Source organism: Dipodomys spectabilis, unplaced genomic scaffold, assembly GCF_019054845.1.
Source record: "Dipodomys spectabilis isolate Male_0828 unplaced genomic scaffold, ASM1905484v1 ptg000628l, whole genome shotgun sequence".
In the NCBI taxonomy this organism is placed as follows: domain Eukaryota; kingdom Metazoa; phylum Chordata; class Mammalia; order Rodentia; family Heteromyidae; genus Dipodomys; species Dipodomys spectabilis.
The window spans coordinates 743,515-767,980 of record NW_024871305.1 but is presented as its reverse complement, the minus strand read 5'-3'; the positions used below and the strand labels follow the sequence as shown (position 1 = coordinate 767,980).

The 24,466-nt window shown below is 57.5% G+C and overlaps 1 protein-coding gene across 1 annotated transcript; it reads right to left on the bottom strand.

Moving 5' to 3' along the window:
• Positions 1 to 763: 763 nt before the first annotated feature.
• On the bottom strand, positions 764 to 23,623 carry Cotl1 (coactosin like F-actin binding protein 1). Its single transcript, XM_042671452.1, has 4 exons — positions 23,464 to 23,623; positions 23,160 to 23,242; positions 7,925 to 8,082; positions 764 to 1,858 (listed from the first exon to the last, which is right to left on the bottom strand). Exons 1-4 carry the CDS (start codon positions 23,538 to 23,540, stop codon positions 1,748 to 1,750), a joined length of 429 nt encoding a protein of 142 aa, XP_042527386.1. The 5' UTR covers positions 23,541 to 23,623; the 3' UTR covers positions 764 to 1,747.
• Positions 23,624 to 24,466: the final 843 nt, after the last annotated feature.

Sequence of the window (24,466 nt, the reverse complement as noted above, 5' to 3'; positions counted from 1 at the left end):
TCAGAGCTCCTGTTCCTGTGAGTCACTGGCTGACCTTCCTGGTTCTCTTTATCTCTCTTCTGTGGTTCTCTAGAATGGGGAACTAGGAGGGTGTCCACCCTCAGGGGCGCCTTTTGCCCAATTGGGCCTGCACAGTGGGCCGGGATGACCCCCCCACCCCACCCCCATAACCCCTGGAGAGCCATCAGCATGCTAGCACCCTGGAGAGAAGGGCAAGGTTGGGAAACAAACAGATCCCCAGTGACCAATCAGGTTCCCGACTTGGGAGGCCAGGGCAGGGCCCCAGGCTTCCCAGGGAAGAGCTGAGCAGTTCAGCCACAGCCCAGGCAAGGCAGGGACTGTGGAGGGCATGGACCATGCGGGGTAAGCTTTCCAGAAGGCCACTAAGGCCAGACCCGGCTGTTGCTCAGACACTGGCTGATCACCAAAGCCAGTTAGTGAGATACTCCATTCCTCCCCTCCATCAACAAGCTGGGTGTGGCGGCGCATGCCTGTAATCCCAGTTAGCCTGTGATCTCAGCTAGGCCGGAGGCCGAGAACTCAGGACAACTGGGGTCCAAGTCCAGCCTCACCCCATCTGAAAGATGGCTAACGTAGAAAAGGGGCTAGAGGTGTGGTCAAGTGGTGGCGCGCCTGCCAGGAACCAGGGAATCTACCAGGTCCCTGTGGGCCCCCCTCTCCCTGCGTGACTGTCAAATCTGAACACAAGGCCGATGCCTTTGTTTCCACTGTACAGAAACTCGGAAGAGAAATCAAACCTTTCTGGGTTTTTTTGAAAAACATTTATTTCTGTAAACCGTTTGAATGCCAGAGATGATCGTCACAACCCCAGTACAGTACAGTACGTTTTCTTCCCCCAAATAAAAGGAGCGGGGACACCCAGGAAACTAGGAAAATGTGCTCCTGAACAACCAAGCCACTCTCATCTTTCTTTACAAGCAAAACCAAGCTCTGCTTTTCACTTTATGGGGGGGCCCGGGATTCACACCACAGACAGCCTGGGTGGTGGCTAGCGGGGCCCCTGGGCCCGGCTCCCGAGGGACTTCTCCACTTCAAGTCCCTCTCCTGGCGGGCCGGCCGTGGTGTCAGGCTCACCCTGCCAGGCTCCGCTGCCCCCCACTGGACCCGCCGCGTCGAGGCCGGGTGTCCACCAAAAGGGTGGTTTTACACCTTGTGCCGCCGACGGGCAAGTTTTAAGGCAAATGTTTACCGTTTATTAGTCTGAGCCAGGCCTGAATTTCACTGGGCAATACTGCCTGCTGGATGTGGAGCGTAGGCAACCTGAAGCAAATTCTAGAAGGTCTGGGCTGACGGCTGGACTAGGGTGGGAGGAGGGGATCTCATGAGGCTGGAGTCGGCGGACGCTGCCCTGGGGCCCAGGGTGGCATCCGGGCCTGGCCCTGGGTGGCCACGGTGAGTGCGCGAGAGATGGAAGGGAAAGCAGGGTCCACGGGAGACCCTGACATCTGAGCCTGATGATGTGTGTCTGTGACATCCACATGCGTTTCCTTTAGAATGACGCAGAGGGGAAAGGACAAAGAGTGATCCAAGAAAGATGCTCGTGAGCTTCGTGAACGGGAGTACGGCGGGGCCAGGAGGGGCTGGGGGGGGCTCGGGGTGCGACATGGGTGGGCGTGGCCTCTCGTGGCTTCTCTCCCTGGTGGGCTGGTGGGCTGGCAGCGAGGCGGTCCCCCCCTGTGGAGCAGGAACGGGCGGCAGAAGGCTCTGGAGGGGCGGCGGGGCTGCGCTACTCGGTCTGGGCATCGTAGTTGGCTCCCCCTGCCTTCTTCAGCTCGTTCTTGATGAAATCTTCCTCCAGCTCCTTCCGATCGCTGATCACAAACTCCTTGGCAAAGTTCTGCAGGGAAACATGGAGACACAGAGCCTGGGTTCAGGAGGAAGGGGCGGCCCCAGCGTCGCTAGGCAACGCCACAGGAAGTCTTGGCGCCCGAGATGCGTACAATGGATCGGAATGAAAACTTGGCAGCAGTGCACGCTCCAGCCCAGAACACGCCTGGAGGCTGAGGGGGGACACGCCGGGCGGTGTCTCAGGCCGTGGAGATGATGGGCCCCCGGCAAGCTTTATCATTTCCTGGCTGGGCTACCTGGGGCAAGTCCCTTTCCACTCGGTGTGACTCAACTTCCTATCTACAACACCCATCTCGCCTGGGGGAGGAGCGGTGAGGGGAAAGGGCAGGAAGGCAGGCGGGGCGGCCCCAACCTCCTACCACCAAGAAGAAAAGCTGGGCTTTATAGCCCCTGCCCCACGGGTGGGTTTCAAGCAGCCAGTGTGGCCTTTGCCACAGGCTCTGCCCCCTTTGCCCTGAGGGGTTCGGGGCTCAGGTCCCTGCTCAGCCTGGGAGCGAGCACGTGGCCTTTCCAGCCATACTCAGTGACTGCAGGAATATGTGTTGGTATTCACTCAACAAACACCACAGCCAGGGCCACAGGGGGGAGGGATATGGGGGTCACCAGCCCTCCACGCGTGGACACCGCTGGCCTGAACAGCAAGGCAGGGTGTGCCTCACGAGGCAGCTCTGAGCCACGGTGGCACACAGCAAGGTGAGATGCCAATAAAAGCAACTTCAGGAGGATGGCAGAGAGCACAGAGAAAGCTGCCGAGCATGCGAACACGTCGACAAGAGTTAGAAAATTACACACCTAACGAGCCCGGGAGGGCGGGCCTCCGTGCCACACGCGGCCTTGCACACTCAAGGACCTGAGTTCAAAGTAGCCAAAGCCGGGCGCTGGGGGCTCACGCCTGTCACCCTAGCTGCTCGGGAGGCTGAGATCTGAGGATCACGGTTCAAAGCCAGCCCGGGCAGGGAAGTCCATGAGACTCATCTCCCATAAACCACTCGGAAAACCGGAAGTGGCGCTGTGGCTCAAGTGGTAGAGCGCTCGCCTTGAGCTGCAGAGCTGAGGGACAGTGCCCAGGCCCTGAGTTCAAGACCCATGACCAAAAAAAAAAAAAAAAAGGCCTATGCACACTGTGAAGTACTACGAAGCCCCCAAAGGAGGAAGTTCTGACAACGCGGACGCGCCCAAGCAGCGCAGAGCAGAAGCAGCCAGACATGAAAGGCTGCCTACTGCCCAGCTCCACACATGCGCAATGCCCAAAAAAGGCAAATCTGTAAAGACAACTCAGATCAGCGGCAACCAAGCGCTGGGAACAGGAAATGACCAAGGGTGCTAAGACTGGATGTGGTGAAAGTTACACCACTCTGCGAATTTACTACAAATCACTGAGCTAGAGGACAAATTAATCGTGTTATACCAATTAAAACTGTTGAAAAATACCCAACAGGATGATCAGCATTATTTACATCTTAGAGATGAGAACTGCGGGCTGTGGCTGCCAGTGTCACACAATTAGAAGGCTTACTTAAGTCCAAAGCCAGTACCATAAAAGTCACCAGCTAGCGGGCACCAAGTCCTCAGTACTACCACCACCACCACTGCTGCTGCAGCCACACACACACACACACACACACACACACACACACACACGTCATCATCTTGAATCCAAGCATGGTAGCACACAACTGTAATCCCAGTACTCAGGAGGCCAAGGTGGGAGGGTGACAAGTTCAAGGCCAGTCTGGGCTACATGTAAGATTGTCTCCTGCACAATTCTACAACTACACTAAATGCCACTGACCCCTCCATTTTAAATGTTAGTTTTAAGGAAAATGGATTTCATCTCAAGTAAAAAACAGAAAAAGTCACTGCACCTCCCCCTAAAAGACATACTGCACAGGAGGCCCCTCAAGGTCACGTTTCCCAGCACGGGGAGAAGCCATGTGCGGTCAAAGCCACGGAGAACATCACCTGAGTGTGTGGGGAGGTATGAATGTGTACCAAGCTGCTCACAAGCGCCAGGCACAGACACACACGTTTGTTCACGGAGTCCTCCCTTAGCATATTAGCCTTTCATTTCCTAAGATAAGGCCACGGCTGAGCTGAGACCGCCATACACAGGCCACAGCTCCGGGTCCTCCAGGCCCTTCCACTCTGTCCCACCATTCTGTGCTGCTGAGTGTGTGTGTGTGCACATGTGAGTGTATCTGGGCACACCTGTGTGAGTGTGAATGTGTGCACAATGCTCGTGTGTGTGTGAGAGAGAGCGAGCGAGCAAGCATGTGCTGTACAACGCGCGCGCGGGAGCACTATGTCCAGTAAGAACCGCCGTGTCTCTCGGCTCTGCGCCCCCCCCCCAGCAGCCCCAGAGGTGGGGGTTGTCTGGCTTGGGCACAAGGGCAAAGAAGCCCAAGAAGGGCTGCAGCAAGTCCTCCAGCCCCGTGGCACACAGCAGTCTGTGTAAGGACACTAAGCCTCTTCAGTGTCCATAATTCCAGGTACTTGGGAGGTGGAGGTCAGGGGTTCAAGACCAGCCCAGGAAGAAAAGTTTCCAGGACGGAAGTGGTTAAGTACATGTCATCCCCAGCGACACCACGGAGCCCAAACAGGAGGACAGCAGTCCAGGCTGACCCGGTCATGCGAGGGAGACCCTAGCTCAGAAATAACCAAGGCAAAATGGGCTGAGGCTCAGGTGTGCGGTGGAGGGCCCACCTCGCCCGTCCCAGGCCCGCGGTCAACCTCAGTACCACCGAAAACTGAAAAGACAAAACACAAGGACACCTGGGGTCCGTGGGGGTCAGCTGTTAGGGCCGTGGGTTAAGAGCCGAGTTCCGTGAGTCTCGGGTGAAGAGGGTGAGGAGCTGAGCTTCGGCCTAACCCGCAGCGTCTGGGACGGCACGTGAGAGGCGGAGTAGCAGCACACAGGAAGCGGCTCCAGTAACGTATGAGGTCTCAGTAAACATCAAAGGGTAACGTATGACAGCAATAGAGCAGCAGAGCCGGGGCCTTGGGGTCAAATGCCGTGAGATGCAGGCTGTGCCCTGCTGGCCCATCCCGAGCCTGCGGACGCAGCAGGACGGCGCCTGCACGCCGTCCTCACACTGCGACCCCCGCACCCGGGCTCACCTGGCACCCAACGAGGGACAAGGCCAGGCGCAAGCTCGCTCTGGGCGGAGCTGCGGGCCAAACCCAGCCAGGGGCAGTGGCCACAGGCCCAGGCCCCTGACCCCGGCTCAGCACTCCCTCTGAACATCCAAGCAACTGCCTACAGTCCAGGCCCCTGCATTTTTGACCTCAAACATCCACGGAAGCCCTAATTGTGTGTGGCCCGATCTGTTCATCCACGTTGTCGGGAACAGCCAGTGTTGGGAACACTTTACCTCCCCTCCTGAGCCCCTGGCAGACAGCATGCATCAAGCGCTGCACGTGTTGGCCCACTGAGGAGCTGAGCAGCCAATCATGGCTGAGGCTGAGGGAGGAGGCCTCTCCTGGGCTCCAGACCTAGAGGCATCACCGCAGCATGGACATCCGCTGGCAAGAGGCTGCCTGGCCCACCCCGGAGAAACGCAGAACTGAAAGAAGACAGCAAGTCTGCTGGAGCCTGGATCAGCCACACCTAAAGCCCAACCCCACGCTTCCCAGTCCCCAGAGCCGCCAAGCCCTTTCTGCTTCCATTCATTTGAGTTTGCAAATAAACCAATTAGAACTAGAATTCCCACCTCAGGTTCCCGCTGGAAACCCATTTTCCCACCCCACCCACGTCTCAGGCCCCTGGCACCAAATCAGAGAGTTCTAGATCTGACTGGAGCCCTGGAGACTCCCTTCCCCCACCCCCTACTCCACCAGGTTGCCTGGGTAGGGGTGGGAAAGTTCTGGAGCTAGGCAGTGAAGGTAGCTGCACAACCCTGAGAATGGGCCTAGTGCCACAGAGCTTTGCCGTCAAAAACTGTTAAAATGGCAAATGACACGTTATTAGGTTTTATGACCATTGTACGTGTGGAAAGAAAAGGAGAGCTACGGGGTTGGAAAGACTGCACACTGGTCAGCTCCCAGAAGCCCCACACCCCTCGTTCTGGCTCCTCTCCCTCCAGCACAGGGCTGCGGAGGAGCAGAGGGGGAGGGGGAGGCCTCCTGGGGGAGCGGGAAGCCGGATGCAGCAGGTCCCACGTAGGGGCGCAGGTTCAGTGTCCAGCAGCGATGCTGACAGCCGCTGCAATGCCCACCACGCTCGGCCAGGCAGCAGCGCCTTCAAAAGTGGTCTCCAGGCTGTGAACTCTGGAACCTTCCAACCTACTCTCCAAAAGGCAGACAGAGGAGAGGGCGGAGCTGGGGCTTTGCCATGTGCTCAGAACATTTTTTTTTTTTTAATAAAAATTCTAGCTGGAAGCCAAGAGCAGGAGAACTATCGGTACCGGCCGCGCACTGGGGAAGGGAAGGGGACACTCTGCTAGAGAAAAGCACCAAGTCACCAGACACTGCCGTCACAGCACCGACCAAACAGGAACCTAAAACATACCACAGAGCCGTGTGTGCCGGCGGCTCACACTGTCATCCTAGCTACTCAGGAGGCTGAGATTTGTGGATCGTGGTTCAAATCCAGCCCAGGTAGGAAGTCTGTGAGATTCTTGATCTCCAATCGGCCACCTAAAGGTTGTAAGTAGAGCTGTAGCTCAAGTGGTAGAGCACCAGCCTTGATTGAGCAAAAAGCTCAGGAACAGCAAGTAATCCCTGAGTTCAAGCCCCAGGACGGCCCTCCTCACTCCTGCACCCTCTCCCACCCCACAATCGATGCACACTAAAGAGCCCTGTAGCCAGTGGCCAGCGGCCAGCGGCCTGGCGGGAGGAGCTGGCCGGGAGGGCGGACCACAGCTATGACAAGGCCACAAGAAAATTTTTTTTCTTGGTTGGTCATGGGGCTTGAACTCTGGGCCTGGGCGCTGTCCCTCAGCTCTTCAGCTCAAGGCGAGCGCTCTACCACTTGAGCCACAGTGCCACCTCTGGATTTCTGGTGGTTTATTGGAGGTAAGAGTCTCACAGACTTTCCTGCCCAGGCTGGCTTTGAACCGTGATCCTCAGATCTCAGCCTCCTGAGTAGCTAGGATGACAGGCATGAGCCACCGGCGTCTGGCAAGAATTTTTATACTAAGTTTTCACTGGAAGACTGTCATGTACATGGAAGTTGCAAGAGATTAACTCAATCGCCATATCACCTCCCCGCTGGTGTGAACACCCTCTCCACTGGTGTGAACACCTCCCCGCTGGGGTGAACACCCTCTGCACTGGTGTGAACACCTCCCCGCTGGGGTGAACACCTCCCCGCTGGGGTGAACACCCTCTCCACTGGTGTGAACACCCTCTCCGCTGGTGTGAACACCCTCCCCGCTGGGGTGAACACCCTCCCCGCTGGTGTGAACACCCTCCCCGCTGGGGTGAACACCCTCCCCGCTGGGGTGAACACCCTCCCCGCTGGTGTGAACACCCTCCCCGCTGGTGTGAACACCCTCCCCGCTGGGGTGAACACCCTTTCCACTGGTGTGAACACCTCAACACCACAGCTGGGCTTTAATAGAAGCCAGAAGCAGCACACGTCCCGTCGGATCCCAGCACCCTCTGCTCTGACTCCAATCCAGGCGTTACACTGAACATCGCTGCTTTGTTTTTCACGTCTGGTGCTTTGTAGGTAGACGCCAGGGACAGTCATGACGGGCGATTTCAGGACATTTTCATCACCTCTAGTCACCCTGCAGGTTTTGGCTAGCACATAACCCCATCACTAACCTACGATGTTTTTCCCCCAAGTATTGAGATCTGGACTCAGAGCCTTTCACTTGCCAGGCAGGGGCTCTACCACCTACGCCATCACCTCCACCCTTTCTTGCTTTAGGCTATTTTTCAGGGAAGGTCTCTCTTTTCCCCCAGGGCCAGCCTCTGACCATGAGCCTCCTCCTACGCCTCCCGCGGCCCTGGGGCGGGCCACCCCAGGAGCGCCCAGGAGCGCCACCTACCTGCACCACCTCCTTCACCAGCGCCTGACCCCCCAGGAGGGCCCAGGAGCGCCCCCTACCTGCACCACCTCCTTCACCAGCGTCTTGTCCGTCCCGGTTTTGGCACGCTGCAGCCCGCTCACGTTCTCGCCGATCCACGTGATGAGCGCGAACTTGGACCTCTTGCTCATGGCGTCCCCGGTGGTGAACCGCACGAAGGCAAACAACCGGATGTCATCTGAAGCCAAACAAGGGGAAAGCGGGGTTCACTGAAGACAGCCCAAGACCAGGTCCCCGGGGAGGAGCCGTGACAGCCACAAGGGTGCAGTCTGGGAACAGCCAGTGTGGATGGCAGGGAGGAGGCTGCCACGCATCCGTGCGTGCATCCGTGAGTGCATGCGTGTGTCCATGCCCACGCCCCAGGTAGGGCATGGGGTCCGAGGGGAACACAGGCAGTGTCCTCCCTGGGCCTGGAGGTGGCCCTGGTCCAGCAAGGCCAGCTGGCTATGAGTGACCACAAGCCCCTGGCATTTCTGCCCCCTTCCGCTGGGCAGGCCGTGCTATCATCTCCCGTAGCCTCTTCTCTGAGGTTCTGGGCCTTTCCTTCCACTGGTTTACATTTACGTCTGGATTCAATACACACCGTTTTCATCTCTGCCACAAGCCCCTGGGCTCAGGGGCTCCAATCCCCACCCCCCGCCCCAAGGTGGCCCTGAGATGATCACAAGGCATGTGTGTACCTGTGTGTTTAGCTGTGTGCGCATGCATGCGTGTCTGAGGCTGGACACTTCCTGTGGCAGGCCTGCCCTGCATGGAGGGCATGGAGCTGTATTCCTGTCCTCACCCATGGGGTGTCAGGAGCCCCCAAAGACACCTGCCGATGTCCCCAGGGCAGAGCCACCCGCTGAGAAGCTCTCATCTACATGGATTTCTATTCCCACCTCAAAGGAAGAGGTGACAATGATTGATAGGAAATGTACTCATTACCCTACTCATGTAACTGTAACCCATCCGTACAGTATTTTTACAATAAAAAATATATATGGAAGAAAAAAAAAAGACCCCTTGTTTTCCCACAGAATTCTGTGATTCATTGAGGAAATCGCATAACGTGGTGAGCATGGTGGTATATGTCTGTAACCTCTGTACTCAGGAGACGAGGCAGGAAGACCGAGTGTTTGCTGGGCTACACGGTGAGGCCGGTCTCCAGAAAAGATGGAGAGAGAAGGCGGGGAGGCAGAAGTCCACCAATCACACATCAATCAATCAGCCAATCAACGACCCAACTGTGCTCAGCTTCTCCAGAGCGCTACACTGCCGGACCCAGTCTGCAAGGCCACGGCAGCCCCGCTGGGGGTGCACGCTGGGCTCTGGGGACAGCACTGGAGTCGCTCACCAGGTACCAGCGGCTTGCAAAGCCCTGCAGTCAGGCCTGGGGAACCGGTGGCCCCATCGGCACTGCAGAGCGATGCCAGCCTGGCAGGCCTCTGTGGACTGAGTCCCGGGGAGTCTTCCTGGCATACCCCAGAACCCCGGTTCAGCCAGCTGGAGTGGGTCCTGGCGTCTACACTTCAGAGTAGTTCCTGAGCTGTGCTGACGCCAAAGATCAGAGGACACACGCAGAGGTGTGTGTGCACGCGTGCGCTGGATGGGCCTGTATGTGCACGTGCGTATGTTAATCAAGATGCCATCCCTCCTACAGTCCCCTTCCAGGGCATTCCATGCCCTCCCAGTCCTAGCGAGTCCTATGGTAACAGCAGACCCACGGCCCCCACCTGAGGGCAGGCAGGCCACAGCGCCCTCCCTCCCCCTCATCTCAATGGACGCTCGAGGACAGCAGTCCCTCAGTCTAATGGGGAGCCAACCTGTCCCCTCCAACAGCCCCCCAACCTTTCTCTAGCCTGGAGGCCTCGCTTCCAAGGCGCCCCAGGCCCCACTACACAGCCCAGGCTTATATTGGCCTCGCAGGGGAAGGAGAGGGGAGAGCAGGAGACAGAAGAGGCGGGGGGGGGGGGGGCGGTCTCCCAAAGCTCAGCCTGCTCGACCTCCCCCAGAAAACTCGGTCATCTTCACTTCTCATCCTTTTCCTCAGCTGAGAAAAAAGTCAACGGCACAAAGCCACCACGTAAAGGCCACAATTCCATGGCTTCTAGGACTCACAGTACAGCACTACCATCTAATTCTAGAGCATTCTAGTCGCTGTGGAGCTGTCTGCTACACACAAGTCTCACAAAGGACATCGACAGCACGTGGCCTTTGGGAGGGAGCGCTTTCCTGCAGCGTGATGTGTTCAAGGTTCACTGTGCAGTAGCGTGTCGGCAGTCTGATCCTTGCTGTGGCTGTAGAACATTCCAGGGCCAGGAGCGGCCACGTGATATTCTCCACCCCTCCCTGATGGGACACTGGCTGCCTCCACACTGCCCTCTTCAGCCAAACTGAAGATGAAATGAGAGAGCCAGAAGATGCAGCTGGCCCAGCAAGCATGGTGGCTCATGCTTATAATCCCAGCTACTTGGGGAGGTGGTGATTTGGAGGGTCAAGGTTCAAAGTCAGCCCAAAGTTAGACCTGATCTCAGAAACAGCCCCACTGTGGCTGGTAAGGAGTTGGGGTGGGGAGACATGCCCCAGCATGTAGAGGTGCCTGGGACGGGAAGCCCCTGAGCTTGTGAGCGCTGGGGTCCCGGAGCCTGCCGAGAAGTGGAAGTGTTTGGATGGCGGCTGAGATGGGAGGGAGGCAGGCCTCCCTTCCCGATGCCTCCCGTGGACTTCGGAGGCTAGGGACGCGCTGGTGTTTCCAGGGTGACCAGTTCTGTGGAACCAGCCCTGACCAGAGTCGCAGGGGCAGCGTGTGGGCCCAGCCTGTCCGTCCCTTGCTGTTGGAAAGTTCCGGGCACTGGTTTGGCAGGAGCTTTTTGGAGACCCCAAACTTCATCTCAGCCAAAGTGCGGGGCCTTCTGGTACAGGGGACGCCCCGCCGCTCCAGCGCTTCCAACCTCATCCTCCCTGGGCACTGGCCAGCTCCTCCAGGCAACACCAGCCACCCCCTGCTCTGCCAGCTCCACGCCCCTTCCAACGGCCTTGCTTATCCCGAGTAGCACATCCCTCCCAGCATCACCCACAGGCCATCACCCAGTTAACCCTGCATCCTCAGTACCAGCCCGAGATCTGCCACAAGATGGCTGTACAGCCAGTCACACGCCTCAAGGGCATTGGGAAGCTTCCAGAACCACAGGCTGACATCACTAAAGTCATCCTGGGGGAGGAGCACTGTCTGGGGCAGTGTGCTTATCTGACAATGGTTTGGTCACCAAGATTGCTGACCGACACATTTCCAAAAATCCCAGCGTGGCATTCTGCTTACAAATGTTTACCCACAGAGACTGGGCCAGACAGAGCGCCAGCTGAGCCCAGACGGAAAAGCTGCAGCCGAGCCCGTGTCACAGCGCCCGCAGGCCAGGGTGACCCCGCCGGAGGAGGCCTGGCCCTCTGCACCGTCCCACGTGGCGCAGGGGACCCCTCTCCAAGGGCACACACCATGGCTCAGGGGGGCCAGCTCAGCTCTCGGTCCGGAGGATGCAGGCTCCGAGCAGACATCGTGTGCTGGCCCAAAGCCGGTCCTGGCTGGTGACCAGGGACGGGTCAGGTGCGACCCTGCCGCACTTCTACAATGATTCTTCTGGGTGCACAAAACACACTCGAGGTGTGCGTGATGGAAAGACAAACAAGTAGACAGGAGGGAAGCCCACAGACTCGGGATCTTTTAAGCTAGAAGCACATCTGGTCTGTTCTTTCTGCTTTTGTCAGCATGGGGACAGAACCAAGGGCCTCATGTTCGGGGCTCTCCACATTGTGCAGTGACCCCAGTGCTGACAAGGCGGGTCATGGACACCCTAGATGTGGTCTGTGGGTCAACGGAGAGGAAGGGAGAGAGAGGGAGAGAGAGGGAGAGAGAGGGAGAGAGAGGGGGAGGGAGGGAGGGAGGGAGGGAGGGAGGGAGGGAGGGAGGGAGAGGGGATGATTTTATATTTTCCAGGAGGATCATTTCTGCAAGACAAAAGGAGGAAGAGGACAGGAGGAAATTGCTGCAGAGTTGGAGGAGACAGGATTCAAGCTTGCTCTCTGGCTGACCTGGCCTGGCACCCCCCCCCCCAGCCCCACCCCCTCTGAGAAGTTATGCAAACAAGCTGCAGGAAGGGGAAAAGCAGACCACACTCCAAAAAAAAGCTGAGTCGCCAGCTTCCCCAGGCAGCTCCTGGAGCGTGGAAGGAAGTGGAAAGAATCTGACAGCTCTGAGATGGCCAAGCTCAGGGCCGGCTAGGCCTTCAGGGCCGGTCCTGGGAAGGAGACTGTCCTTTCGAGGGGGGATGAGGGGGGCGGCGGAGGAGGAGGAGGGGTGGTAGAGGCTCAAGGCTTAGCAGGGTGAGTCTGAGGCTGGCTGGAAGTTTGGAGAGGCTGATGGCAGGAAGGGCTTGCACAACCCCCCCCCCCTCTCTCTAGTTGTCCCCAAAGAGCACCCTGCCTGTCCCACTCAACTGCTGAGACGATCTTTTTAAAAATAGGTAAGAAAACTCCTCGCCCAAAACTGAAAGCCCTGTTCACACTGTGGCTCGGAGGCTGTGTGTGTATGTGGAGGCCTGGGTCCCACGGTCCCAGCCCCGCCTGGCCCCGCCCCCCAGAGCTGCAGCGACTCCCAAGCCGCTCCAGGCGAATTGAGTTCTCATTAAAAGCCAGTGACCCAGCTACCCTAGTTAAGAGAGGGAACCGGAGAAAGTGGAGTAGAGGAGAGCCAGAGGAAAAGAAAGCGTCTCCTGAGGCCCCGGCCAGCTGATCCCAATACCCAGATTCTACTGAGCAAGGCTTTCCCAGGACCAGGCACCCACACTTCCTCCAGATGGCTATGCTCACTTCCTTAAATGGAAGTCAGGCCGCCTCATTGACTCCGCCCTCTGACTTCCAGGACCCGGAAGACCTCCTAGCAGCACCCACAGGAACACATTCTGTGGCCTGTGAGGGATTCCGCGTTAGACTGCCGGAGCACTGACAGCCCAGGTGTGCACTGCTTTTGTATTCTTGTATCTGCTTTTTGTAGTTTGGCCAGCAGTCAGTCTTTGACAAGCAATCAGCCATCCGGGGGCTTAGGGAATAAGATACAATCTCTACCCCAAAAGTGAAGTCTAAGGGCTGGGAATGTGCAGCTCAAGTGGGAGGGGCCTGCCAAGCAAGTGGGGGGCCCAGAGTTCAAACCCCAGTGCCTCCAACCTGTCTACTGTCTACACAGGAAAGCAGCGACCAAGTGCTGTAATGGTTGTTAACTGGGAATTATGGGGAATGTCAAGGAAAGAAGGAAATAAGCACTGCCCTGGGGCTGTGACCAGGGCAGACTTGGTGGAGGAGGTGATGTCTCACTTGGGTCTTGAAGGATGATTAGGAGCTCTCCCTGGTTGAGGATAAAGGGGCCCTGTTAGCTGTGTCAGTAGGGGTGCTGACAACTACACAGGCAAGCATGGACAACCCTGAAGACTGGCTCTTCTCCAGCTCTGACGTAGCCAGCCCAGCTTGTTTATAATCACTGTAGAGTAAGAGCTTGAAGGCTCAGCACAACTCATCCCCAGCACCCAGGCAGTACCTGGGCCGCAGTGCCCGCTCAGCAGACAGCCCAGAGGCCTTCCCAAGACCTTCCCCTCTGAGCTTGGACTCTAGGGCCGGGGTGGTCTCTCCACCTGTACCCCACAGCCCAGGCACGGCGGGACAGGGCACACGCACATCTCCCTGAAGCCTTACAGCTTCCAGTCCACCCCACAGCTCACTATCTGCCCCTCTACTGACCCCCACACATCGACCAACACAAACATCCAAGTCTCAGCCTCCACCTCCCACACAGGAGGCTGTCAGGGCAATGAGTTTACTAGGTGCCACCCACAGTGGGTGGCAGGTGAGAGGGGAAAGGCTTCCTGGTTCTGAGCCTCAGTTTCCTTCTCAGAGAAGGGGTATGATCGTAAGGCCCACAGCATTGGATTAAAGGAGTCCACGGACAGGCAGGACAATGTCCCCGCGCTCACCCCTGCCACCTGCCCACTCCACCTCACACAGCAAAGTGCACGCCGCAGGACTGGAAGCGGGGCTGGAGACAGGCAAGGGCTCAGTTGGCCCAATGTTTTCAGACAGGGAAAGGGGCCACAAGCCAAGGACTGCAGGTCCTTTGGAAGCTGAGGAGGGCAGGATGAGCCCCCCAGGCACCTCTAGCAGGGCTGTCTTGAGACACCTGATTTTAGACCAGGGAGACTTCTGGTTAAGTTCTAAGGTCTGGGTGGGACTGGGTCAGAGAGGCAGCAGGAGGTTCACACGAGGACCTGAGCAGAGTTGGCTCAAAGCCTCACCGTGAGTCATTAAATATCATCAAGGAAGTGTATAGGAGACCAAGAAAAAGGGCATGAGGGCTCCTGGCTCAAGTGGTAGAACACCAGCAGAACCAGCAAAGCCCGGCAAGCAGGAGGCTCTGAGTTAAAGCCCCAGTACAAGCGAAAAAGGAGGAGGAGGAGGAGGGGAATCTATGGCAGGCTAATTTCATAATGCAATGAAGACATGAAATATTAAATGCCAATATAAAATCCCGGCTCTCGGAAACTGGCCTCTGGGGACCCATGCAGCAGAGGTCCAGAGCAGAGCTTGGAAGCCAAGTGCAGAAAATGAAGTGGGGGTGCAGGGCTTGCTCTGCAGGAAGAGGCCTGGCCCAAGGCCAGCACTGGCCGCCGGGGCCACGCCCCCAAGTGCTGAATGGGCCATGGGGCTATTGCTTTGCCCGAGGGGAAAGCAGCTTCCGGTGCAGGAGGGCAATCATTCCTCCATCTGTCTGTGTGCCCGGCCAGGTCACTGGACCAGAATCCATCTCCCTGTGTCCCAAGGAGAACAGAACAGCCTGGCTTCCTCCTGAGCTTGGCTCTTGGGACGGGAGCGTGCCCGGGATGAGACCTTGTGAAGAGCCAGCTGATGTAGAGAGCCTCTGGGTCCCGCGCCGCCTCCCCGCAGCCCCCCATGCCTCACCCCGGGATGGGGACACGCGTGGAGGGTGGCTGGCAGTGTGGCCAGCCTCCCACCCAGTCTGCCAGCACCTCGTCCCACAGGCCTGGGGCAATACCAGCTTGTGAAATGCTCCCCGCGCTGCCCTCCCTCCATCTGTCTCCCCAGGTCCCGCCTCCCAGGCCCACCGCCCACACACGTGACCCACACCCGTCCCAGCCCTGCTCCGGCTGAGACACTCACCTAAGACCAGAGCCAGGAAGAAAACAGGAAAGGGGTGCACAGAGGTAGCTGTGGCCGCTCACCTCAACAGGCCACGAGGGAGGGCCGTGGGCAGAGGCCCGCTCTTCCCGCAGGGACACGGAGGCACAGAGAGGCTGAACATGTCTAAGGTCACACAGCTCAGAAGTAGTAAGGCTGAGACTTGAACCTATGCAGTCCAGGTTGTCTTCTCAAACCAGAGATCAAGAGAGCGTGCGTGCACCAGCTTTCTGATCATCTAGCCTTGGGTGACTCAGGCTGCCTCAGAGAGTGACACATCCATGGGGAGTCAACAAAACACGCACAGCCTCGCACACACGGACAAGCTGCAAGGCTAAGGGGGCTTCTGAGCAGAGGGGCCATTCACCCTGGGCCTGGACAGGTGTGTAGAAGCCCTCCAGGGCAGGGGAGGACAGGACAGAACAGCGCAAGGAAAGCTGGGAGCATCGCACAGAGACTCAGGTCCAAAGTCCTGCTCTGCTGCTGACAGCACCAGCAGGAGGCGGCCCCGTCCCTCTTATCACCATGGAGATGTCTGTCATGCGTGCCATGGGACTTGTGACTCCTCACACGCGGAACAGGCCGTGAGCCAGTACCCACAGAACCCTACATCACCTAGGAGACCAGAGTCCAGTGGACATGGGGGAGGATCGGCTGGCCCAGACCTGTTGTGAAAGGATGTACAAGATGTGGATGTAGGCGCTGGGAAGGTGTTTCAGTGGTAGAGCGCTTGCCTTGCATGCCTGAGGCCCTGGGTTTGATTCCTCAGCACCACATAAGCAAAAGGAAAAAAGCCGGAAGTGGTGCTGTGGCTCAAGTGGTAGAGCGCTAGCCTTGAGCTGAAGAGCTGAGGGACAGCGCCCAGGCCCAGAGTTCAGGCCCCACAACTGGACCCAAAAAAAAAAAAACAAAACAAAAAAAAGCAAGATGTGGATGTAACCAGGCGCTAGTTGCTCATGCCGGTCATCCTAACTACACAGGAGGCTGAGATCTGAGGATCTCTGTTCAAAACCAGCCCAGGCAGGAACGTCCGTGAGACTCTTATCTCCAATAAACCACTCAGAAAACTGGAAGTAGTGCTGTGGCTCAAGTGGTAGAGTGCTTGCTTTGAGCTGAAGAGCTCAGGGACAGTGCCCAAAGTTCAAAGTTCAAGCCCCATGATGGAGGGAAAAAAATTGTGGATATGCAAGAGCCACAGAACACTCTTGGGGCAACACGGTGTGAAGATGGCTCAGGAAGTCCCCTGGGCCTGGACTCCAGGTCACCAGGTCAGGGAAAGGGCCGAAGTCAGCACTTGGGAAAGGTCTTGGCTCGTGGCTGCTCCACCCCATGTGCTAGAGAAGACAGGGCCCTCATCAAGGGTGGAGCCCAGGAAGGAAGTGACAGCAGAGGAAGAGGTACCAGAGGGGAAGTCCTCCAGCCGAGCAGGAACAGCAGGAGGGAAGTAGGAGACATCACAGTGTTTTAGGCGGGTCTATCAGGGGACTTGGCACTGTCCCTGAGCTCTTTCACTCAAGGCTAATGCTTTACCACTTTGAGCCACAGCACCACTTCCAATTTTCTGGTGGCTAATTAGAGATGAGCCTTTTCCCGCCCTGGCTGGCTTTGGACTGCGATCTTCCTATCTTAGCCTCCTACGTAGCTAGGATCACAGTGTGAGCCCAGGCACCCATCTGGGGACATCAATTTTTCAGCAGACCATGTCACTGACCCACACCAGAGGAAGGGAGGTGGAGAGGAATAAAGACAAAAGAATTGACAGTAAACTTGGCAGTTAGATCACCAGGACCCAGGCCAGGGTCTCCATGCTCTGGGTGAAGAAAGGAGGGGGAGGAGGTGTTCATAACACTCTTCAAATCCACTAATACGGTTTCCAAAGCTTGGTGGCCCCCCAGGAGTTTGGAGGGGCCAAATGTTAGTTCAGCTGGGATAAACAGAGGCCTCTCCTGAACAAGGGGCTCGACGTGTTGAGAAGCCATTCAGATGACAAGCCACACACACACGGAGGCAAGGCAAGCATCACCAAGCCATGGACCAAAAGTGCTGTCACCAAGCCTAAACATCTGTGACCCCACAAAGCCTGCGGAGGCTCAGGGCCTCCTGTCGGTAACAGCCCTGCCCAAACTACAAAGGTCATGACTCACGACCCTTTGGGTACCACTTAAAGTAACACACCAGCATCATCGCTAAGGCAAAACTCGTGCTCAGAAGATGTCTTCAAGATTGAAAAACTTACATTTCCAGGTCCAGAGCTCTGTCAGATGGAAAGCTCCCTTTGGATCTGTGCTCTCTGGCTCTCTCTCTCTCTCTCTCTCTCTCCGGCTCTCTCTCTCTCTCTCTCTCACACACACACACACACAGAGGTGTCTCTCTCTTTCCCTTTCACTTAAATTCTCAAAATCCACTGTAGCTGCAAGAGAAAAGTCACTCAGGAGCCAAACCACCAAGTACTCACATTTACACAGAAAATCACCAATTATGCATGCACACAGTACCTCTGTATGCAGAACACGCGCCCCTCTTGCGTAACCACAGCCGGGCCATGCTTAGAACCCAACCTCTGTGCTCTCAGCCCTTGGCATCCAGGCCATTACCCACACCTGTGATAGGGCACTTTATCATTTTTCCTGGGGACCAGAGCATGGGTCAGTGAGAAGTGTGTGTGTGTGGTCTTTCTTTTGAACATCTATGCCAGGCGGCAGGGACTGGTCAGTCTCTCCAGACCTGCCTCCCATCACAGAGGACCCGGTTCTTCTAAGATCAGCACCCTCTCCATGTATCTCTGGCATTTCTGCTTTTTTTTTTTCTTCTTCTGTTTCTGGGGCTTGAACTCAGGGCCTGGGTGCTGTCCTTGAGCCTCTCTTTGCTCAAGGCTAGCGCTCTACCACTTGAGCCACAGTACCGCTTTGGGCTCCGTGTTTATTAGAGACAGGAGTCTCACGGACTTTTCTCTCAAAGGACCATCTTCAGATTGAGTAGCTGGGTTTATAGACGTGAGCCACCGGCTCCCAACTTGCGCTTAATTTTTTTTTAAGAAAAGTTAAATGGCTTGTGAAAGCAAACAGTCCAGGAGAGAGCTTCAGGCTATAAAGCAAACAGTCCAGGAGAGAGCTTCAGGCTAGTGGGACCGGATCTCCACAAGACCTTAGGCTAGGTCTCGGAGTTGTGAGGCATCTAATCTCAAATAAAGATAAAAGCACTCTTTCTCAACAACTGTGCAAGGTTCCTGGAACAAACCTGACCAGCTGCAGTCATAGGAGCCCAGCCCCAGCTAAGCAGTTAGCAGAGGGAATGTTTTGCTCTGATTGGCCAGGTCTGGTCATGTGTTCACCCAGTGGGGCGGGGTTGCGTCAGCCCCAATGCAACCTCATTGGCTCAGCAGAATTACTCTGACAGGGAAGAGACAGAGGTACCCTACCCCTACCAGATCTCAAGGATGAGCTGTTAGACACAACCTCAGTCCCTCCTTTCTGAGGCTTGGGTCTGAGCGCCACACCTGCGGCCAGACACCTCCCCCATATCACAATTTTTTAAAAGAGAATCTAAGGAACCTGCCACGGACACATGGCACAGGCTAAGATTCCAGGCAAGACCGGCTTTCTCCTCCACCCTTCTCTAAACCAAATCTGCACCAGAAAACTGGCCTCATTCCCAGACTCCGGGATTCTTTCTCAGAGTGAGCTGCTTCCTACAGAGGGCTTGGCGTCCATGGGGCAACACTGCTGGGGAGAGCTGGCTGTAAAGGGTCCGCGGAAGAAAATGAGAGGTGGGAAAGAGGCTTAGGCTTCCCTTTAACAACGGTGGGGCACCTGGCTCGCAGCGGTTCACGATCCTACTTTGAATCAGACAATGCATCTACAAAAAGATGTCAAGAATACAGATAAAAGTGGATGGGCAACACACCCTGGGTGCTGACATTAAGACATCATGCGGGGAGGGGACAGGGGACGCCCCTCTGCCTCTCAGAGACCCTTACACACGCCACAGCGCCCTTACACACGCCACAGCGCCCCGCAGAGCGGCCACGCATAAACACGGAACAAAGACTGCACCAAAGAAGAAACGGACACATTTCCAAGTGGAGGAAATCGGGTTGTTAGTTTTCGGCTTTGCATTCTGGTCTTGGTTTCAGAGTACTCTGCAAAGAATGTAGAATCCTTATGGTGCAAAAGCAACACCCTCGCCACCCTGTGTGACCTGGGAGTCCCTTCTGCAAGACTGCACAGATCCCTGAGCCTGTCCCCACCTCCGCGGCAATGCTCCCTGACTCCATGCACACTGCAGGGCTGGGGGAGGAGGTAAGGGCAGCCCAGACCTGCAGCCTCCCACCCTCTCCCCACGGCTCCTTTCTGCTGCCTTCTGACCCTGCACTCTACTTCTGTGTCACCTTACTGAGCAATGATTTGCTTCAGGAAGATTTCCTCCAGCAGTGTGGGGGTGGGGACAACAGACACAAGAAAGGAAGTGCAGACCTAGGAGCTACAGTCGAAGGGAAGACACACCAGTTTGGGGTTTGCGCCCCCTTCTTCCCTTTCAAGCAACTCTCCCCAGCCTGGTCTGCTGGCTTGGGTAGGGGCTGCCTACCCAGGGACAGGCACATGCTCCAGACTGGTTTAAGGACTGGCACATGACCACAGACAGGCCAAGAACGGAGTTACTGAAAAGGGGCTTGCTGTCTCCCCAGCAGGAAGGCTCAGCTATGGGGCTCGAAGCAACAGCAGTTACTGAAGAAGGAAGGAAGAAGTGGCAGGCCCTGCGGGGGGGGGGGGGGGGGGGCACACACTGTCAGAGACAGGAAGAGGTCGGGGAAGCCAGGGAAGGCAGCTGGTGTGCTGTCCATTCTGGAGTCCACTAGGGGAGGTGGAGAGGACAGCTAAGGGAGGGGACAAGGGCCTGGGGGCTTCAGAGCAGCAGGCCACTGCTAGAGGAGGGGCTGAGGGAACTAGAGGAGCCCGCTGTGCGGTTCACCACGGAGGCCCCAGGTGCTGCCTCCCGGCAGATCACCGCACTTCAGGCGAAGATGAATGGACACTGGAGCCCCCTTAGGCAGACGCCTTTCTTTTCAGGCAGGAACCTGGGCCTTCCCCCACATCATCACTGAGCAAACATCCTGCAAATCAGCAAACAAGCCCACTGGAGCCAAGACCCTGAGCTGCTTCCTTAGAGTCCTGAGAGTATGGGCCCACCTAGGTTCAAGTCCCAGCTCAGCCACTTCCTAAGCTGTGTGATTATAACACTTAGCCTCTTCTCTGGGCCTCACTTTCCACACCAGTAGGAGGGACCCCTCCCAGTTGGTTTTGAGGCGTCACTGATGTAAGCCAGGTCCTGCGCGGTGGCAGGTGTACCGCAGGTGCGGTGCTCTGAGCCCCCAGTCCCAGGAGTGTGAGGACACAGCAGGGGGAGAAGCAGAGCAGATGTCTCCTGTGCATTTGTCACCAGATGGCTGGAGGACAGAAAGCAGACTTCGCTGAAGCGGATGAGCCTTCCCATCCCACGGCCCATTCACAAGGACCAACAAACAGCAGACAGAGCATTTTTAGTCCCCATGCCCTGCCAGACACTCCCTATTCCTGACCCCAAGAATAGTGAGCAGGGGCTGAGCAGAAAGCCACAGCCTTGGCCGCAGGGAAGAAACCACCTCCCGGCAGGCTGCTCTCTCTGTATTGGTCACTCTGTCCCCTAAGTGGAGCAAACAATAGCCTTAGAGGCCTAACACCGTCCACTGGAGGAGGGACAGCGAGTGATCCATGGCAGGAAAGAGCTGGACCTGGGAGGAGGAAAGCTGGCAGCCCTGACCCTAGCCACAGAAGTTAGGAGCATGCACTTGTCGGGTTCACTAACACGGTCCCACCAGCGGCGGGAGGACTCTGGCTCACACAGGCCTGAGGCAGGGGCTGCAGGACAGTCCGGTCCTGCCAAGTCCACAAGGCAGCCGGGTGGCTTCAACACTGAGGTGTTATAGTACTTTATGCTTCTGGTAGTTTAGGCCAATTATTTACAAAAGCAATGAATGAATGTCTAGAGGCAACTCCCAGGGTCAAAGTTTAGTCAGGGGAACATTTCTTTCTCTCTCTCTCTCTCTCTCTCACACACACACACACACACACACACACACAAATCCTAACACCGCCTAGCATAGAGTCCACATTTTATAAATAGCCTTTGAGCAGAACTAAATGTATACTATGGTTCCATTTAAAAAGCAGTTAAGGCCCGGTACTGGTGGCTCATCCCTGTTATCCTAGCTACTCAGCAGGCTGAGAGCTGAGGACTGTGGTTCAAAGGTAGCCAGGGCATGAAAGCTCATGAGACTCTAATCTCCAACTAATCACCCAAAAGCTGGATGTGAAGCTATTATGGGTCAAGCAGTAGGGCACCAGCCTTGAGTGAAAAAGCCAAGAGACACTGCCCAAGCCTTGAGTTCAAGCTCCAGTAGCAGCACAGCGGGGGTGGGGATGGGGGGTAAAGAAGCCACAATGGCCAGGCACTTGTGGCTCATGCCTGTCATCCCAGCTACTCAGGAGGCTGAGATATGAGGATCGCAGTTCAAAGCCTGAGCAGGAAAGTCTGTGAGACTCTTATCTCCAATTAACCAGCAGAAAACCAGAAGTGACACTGTGGCTCAAGTGGTAGAGTGTCTTGAGCTGAAGAGCCCAGGGACAGCACCCAGACCAAGTTGAAGCCCCACCACCAACCAAAAAAAAAAAAAAAAAAAAGCTACATGGTCTCAGCATAATTTTGTACTTCACAAACAACACTGAGGTTCACACAGGTACCGTGCTCAGCATTTTCAACCTTTGTGGCTCAAGGAGATTCCCTCGAGGAAACCAACATCTCAGAGGGCAAGTCACGTGCTCAATCCAACCGGCTAGGAAGTGGCCTCTCTAGGGTCCAAACTCACACCATCTGCTCAGAGACCACGCCCCAGCCTCCAGGCTACCCGCCTTTGTCTGAGTTTGTTCCCAAGCTGAAGACTAGAAAGTGTGTAAGTGTGTGTTGGGGGGAGGGAGGGTGGGCAGGGGGAGGGACTGGGATTGGAAGTCTCTAATCTTCTTAAAGGATTTTGTTTGAATGTCAGTTTAACACAGGGTCTGCTAAGTAGCCTAGGCTAGCCTTAAACTTGGAATGGAGCTCAAGCTGGCCTTGAATTAATGATCCTCAAGCCTCAGTCTCCTGAGCACTGGGATCACAGTCCTTTCATGGTCTGCACAATACAGGAAGTGCAAAGCACACCCAAATCTTAAGTGCCTGACTTGATGACCACGTACCTAAGTACACACCCTGCCACAAGACCCCACCCCACTCCTGCTACCAGCCCCAAAGGAGGAGTTATTCTGACTTCACACCATAGACTGGTTTGCCTTTCGTAGAATTTCACATGAATGGAATCAGGAGCACACCCTGTTTTGTATCTGGTTCGTGTGTGCGCGCGCAGGTGCACACGTGTTTGTGTGTGTGTGTGTGTGTGTGTGTGTGTGTGTGTGTGTGTGTGTGTGTGTGTGTGTGTGTGTGTGTGTGTGTGTGTACTGGGGCTTGAACTCAGGGCCTGGGCCCTATCCCAGAGATTTTTCTGCACTCTCTACCACGAGAGCCTCTGCTCCACTTCCGGGTTCGATTGCGAGGGTTAGTTATTTGCTTTGCGGTTCATTGGAGTCTTTTAAGAGTCTAACCACAGACGCTCCTGCCCGGGCTGGCTTTGAACCGCGATCCTCAGACCTCAGCCTCCCGAGCAGCTAGGATGACAGGCGTGGCAAGGCCGTGACCCTGGGAGCAGCGGGGCCGCGGCCGGCCCCTCCGCCTCCCTCCGCCAGGCAGTCCCGGTTTGGCCCCGCACCTCTGCGGGGAGGGGTGCGTTTACAGGGTGGGTGAGGGTGAGCACTGGAGGGAGCAGCAGCCTGCGTTGAGGCTGGGAAGCTCAGCGAGGGAACCGCAGGGGCGACGCTCCTGCGTGCCGGGCGGGCGCGGGGCGCGGGCGCGGGCGCGGGGCGCGGGGCGCGGGCGCGGGCGCGGGGCGGGCGGCGCGGGGCGGCCCCGTACCTGTGCACTGTTGGACGAAGCGCTGGTACTCCTCTCCCTGCTCTCCGGGGACGATGGTGGCGCCGTCATATTTAAAAGTCACCCTTTGCGTTGGAAGGAGAAAAAGCAACACACACGCGTCAGCGCGGGCGGCGGCGCGGGGCGCGGGGCTCGGCCGCCCGCCGGCTGCGCGCCGTCCGTCCGTCCGTCCGTCCGGAGGATGCGGAGACCGCCAGCGGCGCCCCGACTCCGCCCCGCCCCAGGCCGGCCCAGCCCCCCCGGGCCCCGGCGAGCCCGGCGCGCCGACCGCGGGACGGTGCCTCACCAGATGACCGCCGAGCCGTCGTCCCGCACCAGGTTGTACGCAGCGCGGCAGGCCTCCTTGTCGATTTTGGTGGCCATGGCCGCGGGGCCGCAACGACGACGCTGCCCGGCGCGGACGAGCGCTCCCCGGGCCGGCGGCAAGGACGGGGCTGGCGGCGGCGGCGGCGGCGGCGGCGGCGGCGGCGGCGGCGGCGGCGGCGGCGGCGGCGGCGGGGACCGGACACGGCGGGCTGGGAGTGCGGTGGCGGCTGCGGCGGCACCCCGCGCGCGCGGGGACCCGGCCCGGGGCCCGCCACGCCCCTCCGCTGCCATTGGCCTCGCGGGCCGTCTCGAGCTCCGCCCACCACTCCCATTGGCTTCCCGGATGAGGGGGCGTGGCGTCCCGACTCCCCGGCGGCCAATCCCAGCCCGGGTGGATTGCGCAACTCCGCGGAGGGCGGGCTGGAGAAGGGGCTTTTCCCTCCTGCCCCCTCCCCTCCCCGCTCTTCTCTCCCCTCCCCTCTCTATTCTTTCCTCCCCGGGTTCTTGCTTATCGCCCCCCCTTCCACCCCTCCTCCCGTGCTGTCTTCTCTCTCTCCTCCACGCCTGTCCCCCCTCTCCTCTCTTCCCTCCCCGACCCCGCGTCCCCCCTCTGCTGCGGGCTGCCGAGCTCCCTGGGACCGCCCGGCCGGCCGCTGCCCGCACCCCAGGGTTGGTGGATGGCGAAGACTTGGAGAGAGCTGAGCGTGCTGAATAGGAGGGGTAGAAAGTGGACGCTTCCAGAACGCTGGCACCACCCCTGTCGCCGCTGTCCAGGTTATCGACATGCTCACCCCTCAAGCACGAGTGGACTCCTCCTGTCCGCTGGTTCCTTCAGTGGCCCGCACCGGCCCTCAGCCCGCCCTCCAGGAGGACAGTCTCCAAGGGACAGGATAAAGGCGGGGTCACCAGGCCTGGTGGATCGCATGGCCCGGCCACTGAGCAGCCTTCAAATTCCCCAGAGGATTTCCCTCCAGTGGGGGAGA